The sequence below is a fragment of the Vanacampus margaritifer genome, chromosome 7 (genome assembly GCF_051991255.1).
Source record: "Vanacampus margaritifer isolate UIUO_Vmar chromosome 7, RoL_Vmar_1.0, whole genome shotgun sequence".
In the NCBI taxonomy this organism is placed as follows: Eukaryota; Metazoa; Chordata; class Actinopteri; order Syngnathiformes; family Syngnathidae; genus Vanacampus; species Vanacampus margaritifer.
In genome coordinates this window covers 9,098,241-9,122,804 of record NC_135438.1, presented here as the reverse complement: position 1 = coordinate 9,122,804, position 24,564 = coordinate 9,098,241, and the positions used below count along the sequence as shown (strand labels likewise).

General features: G+C 38.4%; 1 protein-coding gene across 1 annotated transcript in view; it reads right to left on the bottom strand.

Moving 5' to 3' along the window:
- Positions 1 to 24,564, bottom strand: part of usp43a (ubiquitin specific peptidase 43a) — a 63,900-nt gene that overhangs the window by 10,713 nt on the left and 28,623 nt on the right. The window contains exons 4-12 of the mRNA XM_077570866.1: positions 19,807 to 19,899; positions 17,627 to 17,762; positions 17,325 to 17,469; positions 12,968 to 13,124; positions 12,182 to 12,293; positions 9,112 to 9,215; positions 5,922 to 5,999; positions 5,629 to 5,758; positions 979 to 1,098 (exon numbers count right to left, since the gene is read on the bottom strand). Of these exons, the coding sequence (XP_077426992.1) occupies positions 979 to 1,098; positions 5,629 to 5,758; positions 5,922 to 5,999; positions 9,112 to 9,215; positions 12,182 to 12,293; positions 12,968 to 13,124; positions 17,325 to 17,469; positions 17,627 to 17,762; positions 19,807 to 19,899 (1,075 nt within the window). The remainder of the gene's footprint in view (positions 1 to 978; positions 1,099 to 5,628; positions 5,759 to 5,921; positions 6,000 to 9,111; positions 9,216 to 12,181; positions 12,294 to 12,967; positions 13,125 to 17,324; positions 17,470 to 17,626; positions 17,763 to 19,806; positions 19,900 to 24,564) is intronic.

Genomic DNA, 24,564 nt, shown 5'->3' with positions numbered 1-24,564 from the left:
TGTTCGCCTCTCTGACTGAGATTTTATTTGAATGGAAACACAATTTTGGAGGCAGTTCATTAGTTTGTGCAAGTGTACCGAATGTATACATTTCTATTCAATTATTGGGTTTACTTCCGCTTTCCAACATGGTAATGTTGACACTGTACTAAAAAAAGCTACAATTTGTAGATGATATTATATAGGAGAATAATAAATAATTTATGATATAAACTGCAAGGACACATTTCTCAACTTAACTTAAGCTGTTGATGATTGCTTTAACTACTTATAGGGAACTTATCAAAATATTTTTTTTCCTTCTAAATAAATATTTAAAAACAGTTAATTACTTTTCCGCCTTAATAGTTATAGTACAATTTTACATACAGTAACACAGTAAATTTTGTATAGTAAATTTTACTCTAAAAAGATTATACATTGCACAGGGAAATGTTGTTTTAATACCGTTTATGTGTTCCTGTTTTGTTTTTCATGAATGGCTTTGCAAGTAATTATACAATTTTCACATCAACTAAACATGTTGACTACATGGGTTTAGTTGGCTCGCTAGGACTCTTTTGGCAAGGTTTCCTTATCTTGCCCACGGTAAGAACCTTGAAGCCTTGACAACCAGCTTGAAATGAATGCGTCAAAAGCAAAAGGGGCTTGCTGTTCACACAAGGCATTCGATGACAATACAGCCAGTAGATAACATAGTGGACATTAAAAAAGGATTTATTTGACTCTATTCTATGATAGCATCAGAGTTCAAATGGGCTAAGCAGTTCCTATAACTGTTTAATATACATAGTATAGAATTAAAATGTATTGTTCATATTACCGTTCCTCACACTATCCTGTTAAAAGGGTTTGAGCAAGTCACCTTCTTTTCCACTTTTGCAAGAAGCGGGACTGATTGCTCATTGACTTGTGAGGCTTTAAAGGATGTGTAATGAAACGTACGCCGGTGTGCTGTGCCACTTCCATCTTGCATACCTGTCGGAAGCGCTTGAGGTGAAGGATAAGTATGTCAGGCAGCGTCCACAAGCTCATCTTCACCATGCCTTGCTGCAGTTGCTTACAATGGGGGCACTTCCAGGCATCATCCGGGGCCAGCTGCAATCAATTCAATTTGGACAGTGACAGAGTTTTTACCATTTTATACATCACCACAGTAGATTTGATATGAAACAAACAAAATGACATTTTTATGTAGACTTTCACCTTTAATTAAAGATGTTTTACAATAATCTGACATTTGTGATTTAGGAATCACAGCTACAGTGCTTAAAGGAAGAGCAACTCAAATTTGAAGGGCTCAAAAGTGTTTGGAGAAAATGGCCGCCATGGACAACTATTTCACAATCCAACTATAAATTGCAAAAAAAACAAAAAAACAAAAACACACACGCACAAAACACACAAAAAAAAACGCTGTGGATGAAATAATTTTGGATTTAAAATATCAATTTTAAAAGCTTAATTCTGTTTAATAAGTGAAGTCTATTTTAAATTGCGTGCACTGCTGTATCATCAGCAAGATGTCATTATGACTACAGTATAAGTTGTGGTTTACGTAGACTAGACGTGCTTTTAGTGTTTTGCTTTATTTGACCCTCAACAGGATACGTGAAATAGAAAATGGATGGGTAGATTGATACAGTATATTTTATGTTAATACAGTATACTATACTTTTTTGTCTGATGATGAATATAATCATCACGCCTTCAGGCAACTTTGCTTTTAACTGACATTTTTGTTTTTTAAAGCCTAGTGTAATACAGTGAGTGGATAATGAAAGAAAATAATAATAATAAAAGGGCAGCATAGCTGGAGTGGAAGATGGAAGGGGCCAGCTCTTATACGGGCTGTAATAATCCTCGGGAGCCTGACATCAAAAGCACTTCCTGAAAATCCAAATGAGCTTTGGCTTATTGTGAATGATGGAATCGTTTGTTGAATGAAAATGAATGCTGTGATATATGCCGAGAGCTGACGGTATGGGCTTGAGAGTTTTGTCAGAAACTAAAATGCAAATAAGAGATAGATCAGAGGAAGACTCCATTGTTTCACTTGCACAAGTTCCACCGTGATAACGTTCCAGAAAATGAGGAAATCGGAAATTTCTGTCTTGCAACTAGGGCAAAGTGCATCGGAATGTTGCTTGAATTCTGACTTTGAATGGGGGAAGGCCTTAATTTGCCTTTTCAGAATAACATTACTGTGTTGCATTACTTTTGTGTAATTTTGCCACAAACCGTATAAATTGGATTAACTGGAAATTTCTCACACAAGTTGAGCTCAATGTGCTCAACAAACTTGTGGGGATTCAATAGCTACTGTCAGAGTAAATTTGCATATACTCATTTATGAATTTCATTACAAGGCATGAGGGTAAGAAAAAAGGGCATTGAACAAAATGTCTCTGCAGGAGTGGAGATGACCATTTAATGTCCAGTAACTCGTTGACTTTCATCCAGTTATTATAAAACTTGTTAATAAATGTCCCCGCAAGGCATTTGATCCCTCTCATAGAGGGCGCTACAAATACCTAAACCTTGCTAATCCACTCTAAAAAGCAGTGATTAAAAGGCGCCCGATTTGCTTGAAATGTGACACTCCAGCTCAAAAAAGCTTGAAGACCACAAACTGTGACAAGCAGGATGCGGCTGTTGGGACAAAAATATGTCCTAAACAGACAGGTAATAAATTGGTTACTGAATAATACATCATTCTCGGAAATACAGTCTATGCTGTGTGGGAGGAAAAGCAACATTCTCGCCTTACTTTGTCCTGTAAAATGGATTTTTCGCTTGCGCAAAGTAAACAAGATTACTTGAAATTTTCTCCCTCGTGTTTCTGAGTTGAGGAAAATATGGGGTAGGAATGAAGAAAAAATGTCCTCTTTTCATCTCAAGAATAAGCAAAGTATTTATTTTGTCCAGGCTGTGCACCTGTATTTTACTCGCAGCTAAAAGGCCAAAACAAATGCGCAAAATAATTATTGTGGATCTGCTGCAGAAGCTCCACCTGTAACTGTTGCTTTAGCTGAATACCCTTGGGAGTTTGTGGGTTTTAGTTTCAACTTTTCAGTACAGGGAAGAAAAAAAAAAAAAACGCTACGCTCTAATGAGCTGTGAAATATCATTTCAGCAACAGATGGTAAGGCAGCCGATGCTTCCAGCATTGTACACTTTGCATAATGAAGCTTAACATGCACTACTTAATGGTAATACTGCCCTTAAACGTTCATCATCGGGAAGCGTGTTGTGCTCAGCGGACATCATCCAACTGTTAACCATATGCACCATGAAAAGACGTTGAAATTATTCGTTGCGAGAAAGAGGACATTCGACGGAGCGGATGCAAGGTCGGCTGACCAACACAGCGGCTGCCAAACCGACATCACACTAAACATGAGTCGTCTTGCGATGGAAAACATACAATTGTTTACGGTTACTTGGAACAGAGTATACGAGAGCATGAACCACATGCTGCTTCACCAAGTTATGATAACATTATCTGATATTAGGCAGCAGCCTGAAAAGTTGTGGTTTATGCAGATGTGATGCTATATTTTAAAACTACTGTAACATTTTACAAGAATTGTTTATTCCAATAGTAGTCAAACATTTGCACTTTTTACTACAAATTTGTATTAATGTCTGGTTGTCTGATTGTGGTATTAGGCTGTACCTATTGAAGCAGGTAATGACCGTAAAATGTAAAAAATTCTAGAATTCCTTCAGAATGTTAATAATGAAAGTAGTTGAAAGCACAATTGGGGTAGAGTTACATGCTCTAACTAGAGGTAAGGCTGGTGAAGTAGTGTTTACTTCGAAATAAGTCAAAATTTGACTAAACTGAGGGAGATCGAATTACCATGTTTATTATTTTTTCCATGTTGAGATCTGTACAAAAACGGTCAGGAAAACTAAAACAACAGAAAAATGGGATACAACTGTGGTTCACACGACAAATAGTTTTTATTTTCATTTCAAGGTAAAATTCAGTGTTTAAATGATCCCTTTCAGTTGGAGAAATTAAACACTATCATTCTGATTTATATAATTAATTCCATTAATTGAAGCTTCATTCAGTGAGCTTTTTTTCTTCTTTCTCGGTTAACTCTTACTTCTAAAAGAAGGAGAAATCTCGCTAAGGGCAATCGCGTGAAAAGAGAAGAAGAACATACAGTTGATTTAATGAGACTAAAGCCAGCATGAACTGTCGTGCAGTGACCGAGGTTTTGTAACTAGTTTTTATGCGTGGTCCGCTTGCTGTCAGCAACAACAAAACAACAAATTTTGAATTGCCGTTGAATAGCGTTGCATCATTGCAGAGGTTGAAGTTGAGTGCACGTACAATTTGGTGACAATTTGTGGCATTTTGGGTCATTATGCTACGTTTAGCTCTTGCACACGTGTTTACATATGCATAGTATATTGTGTTTTACAACAGTGGTCCCCAACCACCGGGCCGTGGGTCATTTGGTACCGAAAGAAAAAAAATTGCATTATTTTTATTTTTTTTTCCGAAAATGATGTTTTATTTTGAAAAGTGGCCGGATTCTGTCTGTTACATCCGTCTCACTTGACGCCGCTACACCACACGTCACATGATACGTCACGCTAAATTTAATTCCAAGCTAGCAAAATGAGCAAAAAACTAACTTCTTTAAAAAGTTTCTTTGCGAAGGGGAAATGGTCCAATGAAGGGACAGAAGAGGAACCTGGACCCTCTGAAAAATTGGAAAGCTGCCTTTAACAGGCAGTATCAAGAATCGTATTTAAAATATGGATTTATCGCCACGGGCGATTCCCACGCACCAAGCCCGCTGTGCGTAATATGCGGTGACCGGCTTTCTAATGAGGCGATGAAGCCTTCAAAACCGAGATCGCCACAACAGCACTGAAAACCCTGTTGCCGTTTCCGACATCGTATCTGTGTGAAGCTGGGTTTTCTGCAGCGACGGCAACCAAAACCAAATTACGGACCAGACACTTCGGGTATCATTGTCTCCCATAACCCCAAGATGGGACCGTCTCGTTGCAGCAAAACAAGCTCAGGGCTGATTCACTGCTGCTGTGATTAGCGAGTATTTTCATGCACTTTGTTTTTGTGTTGTGTCTTATTTTGAAGGTATGTGTAAACGCTACCATAGCGATAGTGTGTTGCATTGTTTTGGGGCAGAAACGATGTTGCTCATGTGATGTTCTGTTGTTGGTGCGACGTTACGGACACCGTTAATAAAGTTGCACATGACTACACAGTAGATTTACGTTCATTATTATTATAGAGAAAATACCACAGTTTTTTTCTTGTCATTTTATTTTGTTTTTATCAGCTAAACCTTTAGATTGGGCCGTGAAAATATTGTCAGACATTAAACCGGTCCGTGGTACAGAAAAGGTTGGGGACCACTGTTTTACAATATAACTTGACTATATTTACCATTTAATATGAGCTTGTGGCTAGAAAGCAAAGTGTGGAGAGTCTCTGTCACCAAATTTCACAAGTTCAGTCAATGGAGAAAAGCAAGAAGTGGGCAAAAAACAGTCAAACAATGGCATACATATTTCCAGCAGAAAGAGAACCACAGTTAAAATGAAGCATATTGTTGATTTGAAAATGCTGGATCTCACCTGCTCTTCTTTGGTGTACAGCTGGAAACACTGGTCCAGAGTGCAGCTATGTTGCTGAAGATGCTGCTGCTGCTGGTTCCTCACACTTTCAGCGTCTTGAACAACTTCTTCCTGGATGCTGCCAAACAGACTGGAGCACACAGGTGTTGTTGTTGTCACACTCCTCATTTTGCTCTCAGGCAGGCAATGACACATTTAACCGGTGACGTGCGTAGGCAGACACTTGCTGAAGAAGATGTAGATTGCTATAGAGTATGTGCATCCCACCCTAACTTGGCAGTCGTGCTGCTTACCAGTCTTTAAGCTTGTGCTCCCATTCGATCACAATCTTCACATGTGCTGGTTCCCCAGGGCCACAAAATTTCAGTGCTCTAAAACGGAAATGCAAATAGCAACAAGTTAACAGTGATACCGTCAAATGTGAATGCCCCAAATGTCTTACTGTTTGGAGTTCAATGCATTTTCATACTACAGTTGCAAGGAAAGATTTATTGACACTAAACCAAAATAGAATTTCAAAGAGATTTCAGCAGCAGTCCAATTCCATCCTAAATTTTCTTAAATTGAATTGAAATTCTTGAACTTCAGAGGAGAACTTATTTGCTTGTCTTGTTCAACTATGCTTGATGTGCCGGTACTTCACGTCCCATTCCCTCCCTGGCTTAACCTTTACAGCAAATCGTTGGGGAACATTGGGACATCGTTTTCACACCATCGATTGGCTATAAAACAGTCCAGACCACACAGAGCAATTCAACTCCTTCATCTAAACAAGAAAAATAAATAAATCGTGATAACTTACATTGATGTTTCTGCATTTGGCAATTTATTATTATATTATATTATTAGTATGGGATTTTTTTTTAATGGGCTTTAGGTGAACTGATGAATACACACACGCTCGCACGCACACACACGCACATACACATACTCACCCACATACAAAAAAAAAGCGTATATATACATATATATATGTGTGTATATGTATATATATGTATATATATTTAAAAAAAAAAAGAAAAAAAAGAGAAAAAAAACATTTATTTTATTTATTTTTTTTAAAAAAAAGGAGAGCAATGATGATGTCAAATCGAATGAACAATACTGAGCTCTCCTTAAAAAAATAAAAATAAATAAATAAATAAATGTTGTACAACTGTGAAACAAATGTGACATTTGCATAATCAAAACGATTCCATGGCCAAGTAGCGTGTATTGGGAGCAAGATGGAGGAAAATAAGCATCGTTATTGTTAAAGTATTTGTGTTTGGCATTTCGCCAGCGGGAAAAAAAATGTATGTAACACTTTTCAGGGCCTCGAGGGGTTTTGAATTGATGACAAGTTTCTTACGCACGCACGCACGCGCACACACACACACACACACACACACACACACACACCTGTGTGTCTAGTTAATATGCCAAATCACATGGCTGCCTGGGCACAAAAGTGTTGAGAACCCGATGTTCCCATCAAGGAGGCAATCACCCCCCCTGAGCTGGTATTAGAGGCAACGCATCTCGCAATGCAGTATGCCTGCAAATTGCGACAGTCCAAAGAGTCACCTCCTTTACCTTTTTTGAATGTGACGCTTTGGATACTCAAACCCCTGCTGTTGTGCTCACTTATGAAAGCCCTTTTATGCCTCAAAGTCAAACGAAAGAGAAAAAATGGCTTGCAAATACTGACTTTCAGTCCTTGATGTAAGTACCATGAAATGGTGTGGCCTTTCTTGCAGCTCGTTGGCAATTATTGGTACTAAACTCTTCGGCAAATACTGACTTTCAGTCTTCGATGTAAGTACCATGAAATGGTGTGACCTTTCTTGCAGCTCGTTGGCAATTATTGGTACTAAACTCTTCGGAGCCGCTCTCAAGGAGTTTCATTGTACAGAAGTTTGCACTGAGACCAAAGGTGCGCCATCTTATGATCGGATTGATATTCAGCTCCTGCTTTCAGGACTTAGCGAAGGTCACTCTGCAGCAGAACTCCTTTGGAAAGTCGTCTTTCATTTACTTCAAACAGTTATTTTAGATTTCATGCAGATCAGGAATTCATGTGCATAATGTAAACAGATTTTTGTTCAAATTTTCACAGCAGCCTGAGCCACCGGCTCAAAGCAGGATAGATCACCCATAGATTCTTGTTCAGTCCAATCCAAACACAGTAGGATGTCCTGTCGCAGCCCATCTCCTCCATAGTTTATGTGCTGAGCATTGCAAGTGCCGTTTGGGCCCTACTTTGCTTCTAAGAAGTAGTTATTTTAGTTCACGATTCTCATATTAGTGCTCCACCCACTCTACAATATTTTCGTCTAACCTCTTCTGCCATCAAGACTTTTTGCCTGTAGAACTGCTGCACTCCTGTTGAGCTGCTCATGTAAAAACTCAAAAGACGGAAGCAATTGAGAGTCCAACAACAAAGTCATGTATAAAGTTATTTCTCCAAGTGTATCTAGGAATATGCATTCCTTTGTATTAAAAAACACATTCCATAATCAAAATAATACTGTGGCAATTGTTTGTGGTAATCAAAGAGAAAATATTGATCTATTTTTAGCCAGGTATTGCCTGCCGAACTGTAATTGGGACCAAGATGGAGGACAATCAGCATCATTATCGTCAAGGTTTCTGTTATTCTCTAAAGTACTTTGTCATGTTACTGGTTCGGGGGGGAAAAAATCTATTATAAATGTAAACTAAATCTGAAAGAAGGCAGCAACTGTAGTTTTGTATTTCTGAGCAGTAAATTGGTGTTGTCACAAAAATACCCAAATTCTGACTCCGAAAAAATAAAAACATCAACTTGTTAGTATTTCTATGAAATAATATTAGCCAGGGGAAGATACTTAAGAAAAAAATATTTACATATCTTCTTTTTTTTGTTGTTGAATCAAATAAGATACAAATTTAACACAGTAGCTCAGGTATTGAAGTTGACCTTGTTTAAAGAAAATAATTTGCAAAAGAAAATAACCGTCCCAAAACGTAGACGTGAAAACCAGCACACATTTCTCGTTCTTCCTCTCTGATGTATTTTTTTGGTAACTTGTTTGCCAGGGAAACGGCAAATACCGATTGATTGCATCTAGGACTACAGAAGATTACTGATGTGCTCAACACTCAAACTGCTGCTTGAGGCTGAAACACAAACGTTCTATTTGTCAAAGTAGGCAAAGGCTGGCAAGGTGACCGTGTGATTGTTACCACGGCTGAGTAGATTCATAGAGGCACTTACTGTGGATGTAAAAAGTCTTCGCAGGACATTGATGACAATAATTAAGTACAAATGAACAGCTGTGATATTGTGGGTGCACAATTGTTCACAGCCTCTTACAATTAGACCTGTATACAGAATTAACCAACCACATTCAAATCTATCTATCCATATGCACTTCGGTAAATCATCTATTTGAGACAATTTTGTTTTTGTTTTGGCACCATCATATGGGTGCTTGTGTATACAAATTGTGAGACTCGTACCTGTCAACGGCAGGGTGGTGCAGTGGCCTGTTGTCTTGAGGTGAAAGGTAGCTATTAGATGCCGATCCTCCCACCACTCTGATCTTAAACAGCACTCTGGCGTTCTGCAGTTAGAGGCAAACGGATTAGTACAGCTAATATATATTCAGACATTTTGCATCTAAGGGTGCCTCAAGCCACCTTTGTCCTATAGTTAACCTACAGTCAACATAATATTGTCTGGATAATTGAGCTCGTCTGTCGTTACTTAATTGTAGTTTCAGAGCAGATGTTAACAATGCAGTATGACTAAAATAATGCACAAAAAAAAAAAACACACACACTATGTTTTCCATTTATAGTAAAAGGTGTGCATTGCCTTCTGCAAGACTGAGTCACAATGAATAAACAATAGCTCTTTAATTTGCATTAACGAGTATTACGGTACACACACGTAGCACCATTTGGCACATTACTAGTTTATTATTATTATTATAATAAAGTTGTTTTGATTGTGAGAAGCCAAAATTGAAATAAATACATTTCAATTAATTGCCCAGCCCTAGTATGCACCATTTATTCTGTTATTCATTTTGATATCTGTGATCTTAAATGTGAGCAGGTAGGACTGATTTGTTTGAGTCTTTGATCAAATGTTTTGAAGCACTTTGTGTTGCTTCTTAAGTATGAAGGGTCCTGTATAATTTGGATAATAGTTTGGATTGATTTGAGTGAATAAAAGGCCTGTTTTTCAATGCCTGGTGATTGGGCTACACTCGCCGAAGCATTTTGCTCGGTTTCATTGAAGCTTTAGTCTGCCTGTAGCGACATATTACGCAGAGCGAGCGGGTTTAGCAAAAAAAAATATATATAAAAAATAAAATAAAATAAAAAACATACATGGACTGCTATTATTATCTACTACTGTCTCATTATTTGCCTTGTTCACCCTTTTCAAGAAGCTCTCTAAAAACATAACTTTTTTTTTTTTTTTTTTTAAACCAATTTTTGCTATATAATACCAAGTGGCCTGCTGCTCAGATTTGGTCCACTGCACAGACGTAGGGGACCACTATTTTCCAGGACACACATGAGCAGTTATTAAAGGGAACTAAGTGAAGGTTTGAATCGTTGCTAAGACATAATTTTAAAACTCCACAAGGCTTCGGAGAAGAGGTGAAAAAAATCAATGTGAAGGAACAATATTTACTTTCTAGTAGCAATTGAAAAAACATTTTTGGAAAGAGCTTATTGACTATACTTTTTACATGCCAGCAGTCTATTCTGTGTTGAAAAAACATTAAACTTGAAGTTGTAACTCCGCAAGAAAACCTCTGGGTGGTGCCAAAAGACCTCATAAATGAGAAGAAGCCATGCCAGAGTCAAAGCACATACATAAAATTTTGGACTAGACCAGAAGGAAAACGCCAGGTGGCGATGCAACTATAGCATCACCCCCACTATTTCATTTCATTATTTAAAAGAAAAAGAAATGAAAGGGGACAGAAAGAAGAAAAACTTGCGATATCTGCCCCTAATAAACACCCCCAAAAAAAGTCAACGCAAAATTAAATGGCAGCAAACAGTCAAGACACTTTCAGAATAACAATTAAACAAATAATTCAATAGAATGACCTTGTGCTAAATATATTTTTCCAGTAATTGTGCTTCTATACATAAAAAAAAAAAGTACTGAGATGATTTTTTTATAATCCAGATTGTTCCACAAACTGACACCTTGAGTTGAAATACAACAAGAATTAGAAGGTGTAATGCAGTTTGAATGAATAAAACAGGAGCTTAATGACAAGCTATAAGTCACTGTGACCACATACCAACAATTAGAGGGACTCACAAGTCAACAGTGTAATAATTCACTCAGCATGTGGTAAATGATGGCTTGGGAGTTTCGTATGTTGACTCAGTTATAAAATTAAGAAATAAAAATTTACAGAAAATATGTAGAAAATATAATGAATTATACAGTGGACCATTGAAGTGTTTTTTTGTTTTGACTAAGTGTTTATGAATTTATTTATGATCAAAATTAATTCTGATGGATATGACAGCTAACTATCCCAAAAATCAAATGCTACTTAAAAATTTTTTTGCATGGCATTTTAAAAGTTTTATGATGGCAAACATTTACCAACATTGGATTTTATTTAGAATTTCCCAATAGGAAATAAAGTAATCCTTTAAGCAGGGGTGTCAAACTCATTTTTGTCACATTGCAGTCACAATTTCCCCTCAGAGGACCATTACTACTGTGAAACCAAATAAAAGTTTCATCTCATATCATATTATTACTAATACACAACAAATTGCTGAATAACTAGTTTGGAAATTGAAAGTGACGGATAATAATTTGGTCAACTATTGTTCAAGTTGTTGTAAAAAGGGTAACAAAAAAAAAATGCTTGCAATATCTCAATGTCATGTTTATTTTAAAATGTTGGTTGGTGCAGAGGATTTGCTTTTGCGTGCCACATAAAATGATGTGGTGGACCGGATCTGGCCTCTGGGCCTTGAGATTGACACTTGATTTGCAGGGCCAAACTGTTGCCATCATAAAACCTCTTAATGGTCCAAGCAATGCTTTAAGTAACATGTTTAGTTATAACAGTATTCAACTTTAATTTTGGATGAGGTGGAATGGACTCAGTGACACATGGCTGCTTGGGAGGTGTGTTTCTTCACGTAAAGACTACACACTGATTAATTTTCAGTGTTCATTACATACATGGTTTTGCTTTTTAAAATCCAAATTCCAAATTTCATTTCCATGCAGTTATCACATCTATGGTGGTATCCCCCCTAAAAAAAACTAACAAAATAAAAAAGCTTTAGTCTCAAAGGATTAAGTGTAATTTTTTGTGAGACTTATTTTTTGTCCGCCAAACTGTACCACCTCAGTGCCATTCCACTCGAGTGATTCTATTTTATTTTTTGTTTAAATACGAACAAATCAAAGAACACAATTTGTGTTCAAGTTCCAGGAGAGTCCACTGTAATTGAAAATCCATCACACTTGTTTTCTGGCTTCAGTGATCCTTGTGGACTAGTATCTACTGGAGCTGATGGCATTTACCTGAGCCTGAGATCTGTTCAGCATCAGATAATAGAGCTTGGTGAGGATGCTCTGCTGCAGCTGCTCCCAAGAGAAGCTCCTGTCTTCCAGCATGAGAAATGGCGGCCCAAACCTTATAAGAACAGGGAGGAAAAAAAGAGCAGATAAAAATTGCCCTGAGGAATATAGAACTCGCATCAAAGCAAAAAAGCAGTGGACCTCTAACCGGCACGGCACCTCCGAATGGCTATTGATGTCGTTACCCTACAAGCAAAGTCAGCAGCCAGGAGAGTCAATGCTGCATTCAGTAAACATTATCAAGGAAAAATGGGATGTGGTGAACTGAATGAGCACATAACTGCAAACAATTACTGTGAGCAGGGTGAGTGAAGGTGACACCTCGTTAAATCCGTCATCCACAATCCAAAAGGAAAATAGAATAATGGGCTTGAAGGGGAAATTGCACAGTAATTTGTACACAATCCATCCTAATATATGTCTTGGTTTAGAACTGAAATAATGGAATACACTATAGTACTGTACTTCTTTTTTTCCCCCCATTTGAATTTACAGACATAGAGCCCCATTTAAATGATTGAGTGATTTCCAGAGCACGGCCATTTAATTCTGATTAATTCAGCGATGTGCAAAGGGCTCATCATTAACTTGTAAATTATTGCCGGGAATTGCAAGAGTGACATCTCTGATTTTCCCGTTGCCCGAAGCCCGGTGTGCTCGCACCTCAATATATTGCTGCTTTGTTGAATAACAGGCATGAGAAAGTTGGTTTCAATATCCATAGCTCACCTGACAGCCTGCTGACCACTTCCGGATGTGTTGCAGATGAGGAGTAGAACCTTAGAGGAGCCGCCTTGGTTCAGGTACTCGGTGGATACGGTGCCGGATGACGGCAACCTCGCAGCTGAGGAACTGTATGGAGAATTGGGGAGGCTGTGGTGATACCCTGAGGAGAGGAGAGCAGAAGACAAATTATTATAGGATTCAATTGTATAATAGGATGAGTCATTCGGTTCACTTGCAATATAATAATAATAATTTTTAAAAAACGATATATTTACAGTATGCATATGTACACATGCATACACATTTATATAAATATATACACACACACACACACATACAAAAGCACAGGTAAAAATGAAACCTAATTAAAAAAAACTAATAACCAAATTGTTAAAACTGTATTATATTCTAAAAAGAACATTAAAAAGTACATGGAGTACATTTTCTTTTTAATTAAGGGATTGACAGTGCATTGACAGTACAGATCCCATCACTGTATATAAGTTTTAAACAAATACAAATACTGTAATCTAATTTAATCAAAAACGGGTAATTACAAAAAACAAAAAAACTATTGTAAAATCTGGAGAAAAAAATGGTACTGAATGAATAAATTAATGCACAAAAAAAATTGGCTCGATTGATAGTTTCTACTGTAAAAGGTGCAATTGTAATAAAAAAATAAAACTATTGAATGTCTTTTTAGAATAAACTAATACTTAATAATAAGAGAACTTATAACCCAAATTATAATGCATCTCAATACATGAATACAGGTCTGGCATTGTCCTTATTATCTTTGCAAAGACAAACGGATTGTGCAAGTGCACTGAATGAACAATCCAGACTGTCTTGTGTTGTCTTGAACAGCCGTGTAAAATTTCCCAGTTACGCCTCAATAGTCAATGCAAAATTGCCTCATCTGTTTCCACTGTGTGTAACAATAACATTAGTTACGACAGACACTTACATGCACCTCATATACACAGCGCTGAAAATTGGTTAATAGCTTGAGGAGAAGTAAAAGGCCAGATTTTGTGAGAAACACAAACTTGGACTTTACTAGATGATTTCATCTAATTAAACCAATGTCTAATAATTAAATGAAATAGACTTTATGGACATACAGGGATGAGTGGCTGAGTTTGTTGCAGAAGAACTTCCAAAGAAACCATGTTTTTTATATTTATACATATTTTTATCAGCAATGGTATGTTGGTGGATCATAAGTAATACTGGATATTGTGGATGATGGGGAGATCCAAGTCTCCTGCCAGACTCCTGCCAATTCTCACCTCCTCCTTTTGCCTCCTGCTGCTTGTCAGAGGTGAAGATGAGGTCACACTCACTGGAGCACAAGAACTAGAATGTTGCACTATATCACTGAAGAAGGAAGGACACACCTCGTTTCCGACCATTTCCACACACTCTTGATCGTACTTTATCACAGCACCTAGATGATTCACAAGACTGGATTTGAGTCACATGACTTGACTCAAGTCACATGAATTGAGTCAGAATCAAGTCACTGGTTTTAGGAGTTTGGACTTGACTTGGTATTCATGACTTCATTTATTTTTTTAAGGGTGTAAATAACATTTTCTCATTCCAATACAGTATATGTCGTGACCGAGCAAGACTGAATGACTTGACTTACAACTTGCTTAAACCGAGTAATGACTTGTTTGAAATTTGGTGGGGACTCTACTTGAATCTCGAAGGTTATAACTTGAGACTTCCTTGCAACACGTGCTGTGACTGAGTGTAGCACTTGAAGTGGGGATATTTTGTAGAGCTTTAGTGAAGTCAAATGAAGAAAATATTTGTTTTCTCTCGATATGTTGTCATTTTAGTTTGAAGACTTTCCAAAACTTCAACAATGAGCCTAGTGTAACATGTTTTCATGGTGTATTTTGTGTTACTGGTACTTATATTAATTAATTAATTTTATTTAGTGTTATTTGGTTTCACTTGTCTTTACAGCATGATTGATTTCTATTCCATGTGGTGCACGCACTTTGTATGGTTTAATGGTTGTTTTAAAATGCTTTATTAATAAAGTTGTGTTGGGTACCAAAAATGCTCCTCAAAGAAAATGTTATTTTGGGCCTTGCCCTCATTTCTAGCATAAGCGTGCATGTGTGTGTGCACGCGCAAGCATGCACATGTGTGCCTACCTGAGTGTGTGTCAAGTGTGAAAACGACAAATAAATGGAAGAGAAAACCTAAGCATTGGATGGAGGAGAGACTTCTGGCATGATGTGCTTCAATAACTAGTGAGTGACCCCTGTCACTAACAATGCGCACGCACACTGACTAAAAATACCCTGAGGGCTGTGAGCTTAAACCCGCATGAATCAAAAGGTCAGGGCTGTAAACAAGCATCAATGGCCACAGACCACCTGAGCTCTCTGCTGACTGTGAAGAAAGAGATTAGGTGGAGGAAAGAAGCCAGATGCAGCTTTTCCCAGTCCCTCTTTTATCTGATTTTCCATTTCAGTTACAACATTTGATCTTCCATTTTAAATACAAAAATATAAGAGTGTTGCGATGACTTTTAAGCACCTGAAATGAGGAAGTGTGTACAATGGTTATTTTGTCATCAGCCAGGTGCACCTCCATCTGAGAATGAGTGTTAATCAGAAGAATCAAGTCTCAAAATCCAAGCTTTAAAATTCTCTAGATCGGGAGTGGGCAAACTCGGTTCTCGAGGGTCTGAGTTCGGCAGGTTTTGGAGGTTTCCTTCTTCCAAAACAAGCCGATTCCAATCAACAGGCTCGTTATCAGGCTTATGCAGAGCTTGCTGATGAGCTGATCATACATCAGGTCTGTTGAAGAAGGGAAACAACCAAAATCTGCAGGAATCCGACCCTCGGGGACCGAGTTTGCCTACTCCGCTCTAGATTCTAGAGTGTAGAAAGAAGTGCCATTGTACTACAATACAGTTGATCGAATGAGATTTATTTTTGATTAGTTTTTCTTTTTAAATGCAGCATAAAATGAATCCTCAGGCCAATTTTCTAAGCCTTTTAAGTGCTTAAAAGCAAATTATATCCACCATATTCCCTTGCTGACAGATGCTGCTTGTTAACGTTAGATGAGTTTTAGATGTCTACATTTTCTCATATATATTTTCTCATTTTACGACAGAACATCTACATGACCACAAGCTTCTATTTAAAAGTTGAGTGTGCACCGCGGCCATAAAATCCTAAAAGGCCCTATATCTTGTGCCTCTAATTTGATTTGCAAAAAATATATACATGCATTGGAAAAACAACCAATCAAAAGACAGAAGACATGACATATCTAGACACAGCCGATGTGTTGAAGAGGTTCCATTTGCTGCTGCCATTATTACATCTCTGCTTTTTGCAGATGCCACGATGGTGTGGTTGCCAGTTGGCTCCATCAAGTTGCGATCTTCAACTTAGAGGTTGGAGAGGTTTGCAGCAAGGTATGAAATGGTTGGGATGAAAATCAGCACCTACAAATCAGAGGCCAGGGTTCTTAGTGGGAAAACGGTGGAGAGCTCGCTCCAGGTCAGGAATGAGACCCTTTCCAGAGTGGACGAATTCCAGTATCTTGGGCTCTTTTTTTACGAGGACGGGGAAGGATGGAGCGGGAGAACGACAGTCGGCTTGGTGTCGAGTCTGCGGTGAAATACACTCTGTATTGGTTCATACAAAAAACAAAGCTCCATTTACTGGTCGGGTAAGAGAAGAAGGATGAGAATACTTGTGCATCTGTTTAGGATATCTCCTAGATGCCTCCCTTGTGAGGTGCACAGGAATCCCAGGACATGTGGGAGAGATTCTGACTTTTAGCTGTCCTGGGAACATCCTGGATGAGCTGGATGAAGTGGCTAGGGAGAAGAAGGTCTGGGCTTCGCTTGGGCTCCTGCCCCTCAGACCCGACCCCGGCAAGGTAAGAAAATGGATGGATGGATGGATGGACGGACACCACGTCTCCCCCGACTCTTTTAGCTTTTATATTTAATTATTCTAATTTTTTACTGTGTCTCTTTTACTGTGTTAAACTTTGTAGGCGCCCATTGAAGTGAGATGTTGTTGGAGTAAAAGCAAAAATAGTTTTGGATGAGGTGACACACCAGGTGGCTTTGAGACACTGAGGCAATCAAAGAAGCTGAGGTGCTTTCATGCATAAAGGAGTACAACACACGGATATGCAAATCGGGCTGCCGACACAGAAGGCTAGGTGGGAGTTTCATGAATCTGAATGTGTCTGTGGAAATGCTAGTCAATCAAAATGGGGAAAAAGAGAGAGGCACTACTGGCGAGCATTTGGATGCTAAAGGGATGGAGTGATGATGACATGCATATTCTGTTACCATGGGTACCTGAGTGTGGCGCAGAGCCTCCGCGACTGTGCAGAGGCGGAGCTTGAAAGGCGTAGATGACGTCACTATCAGCGATGGCTGTCAGGTCGTCGTCATCTGAGAAGGAACGCTGGAATCCTGTGGAGTACAACTCAGCCAGGATGACCTGCGCCGGGAGAACCAGATGGGACAACACACAAATACTAAAACACATTTTAATTCTACAACTCTTGAGCTAACGAAACTGGAGTTAGCGATATTACAATTCCATTGCAGATATCCGTAACAGAAATATGAAGCACATAGCTGCAAATGAAAAGTACCTGGTCTGGAGAGATGCATCCTTCCTCTGCTACCATGGCTCTCAAGCAGGACAGTGAACCAAAGAGAGGCACAGCAAACCCCACTCGTAGATACCGCTGACCCTTGGTACTAAATACCAGCGTCACACACATTGGCCTGCAAACAGAGCGGCATAGAGCTATTGGCCCTGAAGGATTTTTTTTATACATTTTTATAAACACCACCAGTGTTGCCACAGTTAACTTGGAAAAAGTAAAAGTTACTGATTACCGGTACTTCATTTAAAAAATAATTAAATTAGATTACAAGTAATTATTACTTAGATTCGGCAGATGTCAACAACCCCACTAAACATAAAAATGTTTTTGCCAATACTTTATTGGAAGTGCATTTTTAAAACTGTCCTATAGTTAAAGGCTTAAAAAAAACTTTAAAAAAAGAATAGAGGCTTTACAAAAATAAAAAAATAAGAAGCCTTTGTTTTCACAGGATTTTTATAAATCAAATGAAAATCTGTTTTGGCCTGACAGATTTAACCATTAATATACTGTAATAGAAAAAATAACATTAATAATATACAAAATATAACTATTACATTCTTTTTTTTTTACTGTGTTACATGAACATTGAACTGAATGATAAACTTTTTCTTGGTTAAAAAAGCGACGCGTTTGATACACGCTTCAACTAATTGGGGCTTTGCGTCTATTAGAATGATAGCTGCTTCTGGAGGAAATGTAGTCTATCAGCATTGCTGCCCATATGCACAAAAATGAATATGAATTTGTGGCCCTGGAGGACACCACTGGCGACATAAATCATGTTGGCATTTGACTTGGTCGAATCACAACAAATTCAACAAAACATTCCATAAAATTAGGAAGATGTGCCATGTTGTACATTTCAATAAGTTTTGATATGGAACACATTTTTGGAGGTATTAGTGTGCTGTTGTACAAAATCCAATTTCACCGGAACAGATAATCTAATTTGTCTGAGTGTGACTTCATATCTAATTGGATTATTCTCACATCTCTTCACAAGTTGATGCTAGAATGTGTTAGGAGGGAGGACATTATGCGTTGTTGTTTTAATAATGTAGAATGCTGCCGGATGAGACAGCAATATGAGAAATACAACGGGATGAGACTGCATGATTACTTTTGAGAGCAACAGGAAATGGGGACTCCATCTTTGAACACCTTACCGTATGTCTCGTTATAGCTTTGAGCTAGCGGACTAATATTGGAATTCATCACACCGTTATGTATTCCTAAAAACTTCTTGAATGCTTAGATTCATAGCATCCCACCTCACATGCAGCTATTTGTGCAAAGTGTTTGTCTGTCCTAAGCTCCTCACAACATATGAGTTCGTGTGTTACTTGTGGACATTTTGTGTGTGAAAATTTGGAGATGATTTTGTATCCAGTACATCCAAAGCCCCTATTTCCACTAAGCAGTATGGCTTGGTTTTGAATTGTATTATTAGTATTGGTATTATCTGCAGCATACAGACATCAGCGCCCCGCTGCTAGCCTGCTCATGCTTTCGGGACCTCAGACTCAGCATGACTTCTACTTAAATACTGCTGCAGCAGGAGCATGGAATCACACCAGCCTGTGTGCGAGCTGCAGTAGCTGTGTTTTGTGTAATCAAAGGGACCGCGTGTTGTCAGAGTGAATGCAATTTTGCCAGTCCCAGTGTGGTCTGTCAGCATGAGGTGTGAAACAAGGCCATATTTATTAGGCATGAATGTATAAAATGGAACAATGTATTAGTCAGCTGTATGCATCTTCTATCTACACAGCTAGTCATAGTATATGAGAATGACTCTCTTGGATCATTAATGAATTCCACATATTAGTATAAACTATTAAAACAGGAATTGGGCAAAGTTATACAAATAGGAAGAACCATGGTCTTGGACTGGAATTACACAGCAAGCCAATGCCTCTGTTTGTATGCATTTCAAGTGACAACATGGAGGTAAGCAATAACATGAAAACACAAATTGAAAAACATTTCCCCCAATAATTTGAATGAGGTCATTGTCCATGTAACTCCAATGGCAGCCATGAGCAATTATTTTGCCAATTTAATAACAGACATGGCTCTAATGTATCATATCTACATTTTTATTTTATTTTATTTTTTTACAGTGAGCGTTGAAGGTGGACTTGTGTTTTTCCATACGTTACCTGGTTTGTCGCAGAGGAATGGGTAGCGAGATACATAAAAAGGGGTCAAAGGTGTTGCTCTGCTTAAGGCAATGAGGGCAAGTCAGAGATGACCTGGGGAGAAAAGAAGAAAAGGTAAACAAGATTGGATTTTTATTTCATAAAATATTCCTATTTTTAATCCAATAATATAATTTCCCTCAAATATATCGTGAATTTACTCAAACTGGAGATGGGGGAAGGTGTTTATATTCGGGAAGTCCATTTTGTGTTGTATTTCCCCCCCAAAAATGTATAAGATTTATACAGGAAATTCTTTTAAAATGTGCAGTAAGAGTCCACACTTCATTTGAGAGAGTTTAATTACTGCTGTTTTGGTTGGCAACAGAGTTCAATCAGACTCTGTACTTAAGACTCCTACAACATTGTTTGCTCAGGTAATTACAGTTACTCGATTTATTTCCTGATGGGGAAAAAGAAAGCTATAATTAAAATGAACCGCTACATGTTACCGGATAATGCTTTTGTCTTTAGACATGGCGAAGCAGCATGTGGTTCATTGCCCAATTTTTTTTTCTTCATACGCTTTGCTCCAAGAAATAGTCAACAATTAATTGTATGTTTGAGATTGCCGCGCCGATCAGTGTTTAGTATAAGTGGGACAGCAGCTGTTGTGTTACTCAGAAGCGCTTGTATATTGCATCTGCCCGGTACATTCGCTTCTCTTTCTTGTAAGCAATGAAGTAGTAAGACAATTTCAGTGTTTATTACAATAACAATACACACAAAAATATTGCCACAACAGAGGTATTTATTTATCGTAGGTGGATGACTCACTTGGCAACTAATTGGGACACGCCATCTATTAGAAGTATGACCACTATTTGAGGAACATTACATTACAGAATTAGTATTTGCCATGACACCATTTTGCCATTACTGTACATCATTTCCCTTTTTCTGGTGCATCTGAGTCCACTGTCCCATGGTTCATTTCCTTTAAATCTTGCATGGAAGTGTCCATTAGGGAGTAGAGATCACTTGCATACACAATATGTTGGCGCGATGGACCAAGCGATATAAAGTAACAGCACAGACACAAAATCCTCTTAAGTATGGCGTCAGCGTGCAAGATACAAGTTCATAGTCTAGTAATTTGTATGCATCACAGTGTGGATGAGAATCACTGAATTAGGCCATCTGGATATGCAGTTAAGCAACAAAAACAAACGGGCTGCTGTTCTGATCCTGAACACAAAACAAAAACAAGATCAGACAGAGAGACACAAAGGCAGCGACAACAAAGCGTAGGGGGCCGCAGCGGGGGTGTGGGCATCAAATATGAAAACACAAGGTTGGTCACGGGACAACCGACTTGACAAAGAGAGAGCAAAAAGGAAAGTGGAAAAAGGACACAGAAAGTACCAGTGAACTCTTTACACTTGCGGGAAGCAAGCACACACACTCACTTCATCAATATCATCATCCAACTTTTATTAGAAAGATCCACAGTAATTACAGGGATGTGATTTGACCAAAGTGAAATTATCTGAAAATTTAGCCGGGGGTCTGGGGGCCGCTGGCACCCAGCTAGGTCCAGGGCAGTGCCCTGGTGGGGGGACACGGGGGGGCTAAGCCCCCCGGAGCTCATGGGTTTTCCGTGTTTTTAAGTACTTTCAATGCACTCACATGACAAAGAAATAGGCAAAACAACAGCATAAATTTTCAATGTATATTGAACTATCCCATATAAAATGGCAGTTTTAGTCAACTCAAAATCAGTCACATTCAAAAACATTGGACTGTCTTTGCTTTTAAAAACTATCACTGAGAATATCATCATATCTAACTAATGTGATTACTAAATTAACACATAAATAATGTTGAAGAGTTCAAATTTCATGAACAAATAATTGTATCATGACCAAATGAAAAGTAACTCATATTAGAGCATACCACAAATGTCTTTGTTATAGCAGAAGATGTTATCTGTCGGAGTCATGTGCATACACAATGAACTACTAAAAATAAAATAAAAATAAAATAAAAAAAAAACAGATTTTTTTTTTTTGGGGGGGGGGAGATATAAAAAGCGGAATTCCGCGAATTAGCGGAAAAATCACATCCCTGTAATTAGTGATGGTAAATTTACTGCATGAATCACAACGAGTTTATTAGAAATTGAGATTATTATGAATGAAATTTAATCCACAAGGTCAAAGTGCCAAAATGAAAACACTAACTTGAAGACTCTAGGGGAGGAGTTGTTCACCGTCACCACTGGCTAATTTAAACCCTTATACCCCATCTATAAAGCTACCGCCTGTAGGATTTGTGGAATGCAGATCCATGTGGACACACCACCAAATACCTCAAAATTCTGGCCGATCTTCACACAACTAGTAATGTCAAGAGCAGAGAAACTCAGCATGGGGACGGTTGTTATGAACGGCTCACTCAGACACAATTATAGATAAAAAGATTTAGCTGCTTGTTTAATTTCACACTTGATAGGTGGACAGGCACTCCAGAGAACTATTTGTATGTGAGCAATTCAAAAGTACATTTTATGTTCTGAGGCTGCTCAGCTCCATCTGGCACAGGGTGTATTGAATCGGTTTAGTGTAAAACGAATTTAAGACAATCTAGGCATTCAGGAGAAAAATGTGCTGCCTTGTGTCAGAAAGCTTGATCACATACTGTTACTTAAAACCAGTAAACAAAAATACATAAAAAATAATTCAACGTTTGAGATGATTTCTCCTCCATCCACAAGCCCATCCGTCATACACGTTATATAAAATTGCTTAGAGCTAGATGATGTCTCGGAGACAACAGGCCATTAAAAATAGACACCACAAAGTCAGAGTGACAGAGAGAGGAGGAGCGAGGCCCTGACAAAGATGCATTCAAACACAAACGTGGCGACACGGCGAGCGCCGACTCCCACGTCGGCAGCCCAATGCACAAGACAGCGCGGGCTCTAATCGCAAACATTTATTCAGATCACAGAACTCTGCTGACTCCCTCTGAGGAGCATCTATGGAAGATATGAAAGGAACGGGGAAGAAAGATGAGAGGAAGGGAGACCAATTGAACAAGAAGGAAGGGATTGAGTGACAGTCGCAGGTCGATGAATACGACGCAAACAAAACGCAGTAAATGAAATTGCTTTATTGTTACAAATCGTTAGCTGCCTGCAACTGTCGATCACAGCACCAAGATATGTTGACAGCAAATGATTAGAAACAAGATGAAAATCAAGTGACCCTGGTCAGGATAAGCGGAACAGTGAAAGGATGGATGGATGGATGCTTTAATTGTTTTCAGTTGCTATGCAACATGAGTGTTAGTGGGGCTGCCTTGTCCAATGATCTTGTTGCTTTAATTCATGCCTTTATGTCACCAATAAATACCCGTCAATTATTGGAGCAAAACAGAAGGCCGAAGAGGTAATCGAGCAAAGGAGCTAGCTAGTAGTCTGTGTAGCCTAAAAGCTTACGCAGCTAAGGAGATAGCTCAAGCAGAAAGTCTAGTACTAAAATAGCCAAACAGTTAGCCTTGCAATGTAACTAGCTAGCAGTTATTACAACATGGAGATAACTGAGCAGTTAGCCTGCCAACGGAGGTAGGGTAGCAATTATCCTAGCAGGAGCTAGCCCAGCATTTAGCTTTGGAATTTAGACAACCAAGCAGTTAGTCTAGCAACAGAAATAGGAGCGCAAATCAATTTACATAGCCGTATCAGGTAGCCTAGCATGTAGCTAGTCAAGCAGTTAGTTTACGAAAGGAGCTAGCCTAGTAGTCAGCCGAGCAATGGTGACAACCTATTATTATTATTTTTTTTTCTTATTAATAATCAGTGATAGTTTCATGAAAACGTCACACAGTGGTTTACTTTACAACGGCTTTTCAGTTGAATTATGTCAATGTTCCAGACGTGCCCTCATTTTCTCCATTTAACACAAGCATGTGTTATTTTTTACTGTGACACACAAAATACTCTAGTACAGTTATGCAGGCTACACTGTGAGTGAAAAGTAAACTGGAAATGAGTATCAATTGAAATAGAAATATTGTACATTGGTCCTGAAGGAAAAAAAACTCAGTCAAGTAGAGGTGTTAAAAACAAACAAACATCTTTTCGACAGTGTTCCCCAATGTTGCGAGTCTTGCAGTTACACGATAAGCTTATTAGCTGTGACGCTAAAGCAGCTAATCAGTGACAGAATGTCCAACTGTTAGAGAATCAACTCACTACCGCTGTGGACTTAACAAGAGCTGTCATTCAAACAAGTGATTACAAACCCACTCTGTGTGTGTTTGTGTGTGTTGCTCCTTTATCTGATGATCAAATGCTTACAAAGTATTGGATATAAATCTGGAGGATTTCTCCCCCCAGCTCAAATGTGACTCTTGTGCATTTCTATTTGTTCTTCTGTCATGCCATTCAAGGCTATGATGCTTCACCTCCAATAGAGGGCAGCGGAACCATCGCTTAGTAGCGGCCACAGAAAAGGAAGACAAGGGCCTTTGTACACATTCAAAGTGTATGAACATTGATTTAAGGTTGCTCATTCTGAAACTGCGCGAGTATGAATTGAGACTCTAGAAACCTGATAACATGAACAAAGCTTTATGACTTGCATGTTGGACAGGTTTGTACTCAAAATGATGAACATAGTAATTTAGAATTTAAAAACAATTAACCACTGGCATTTAACATATTTAGTATTAGTCATATAATTTAGTGTTCAAAATGGAGCTTGAACTGATAGC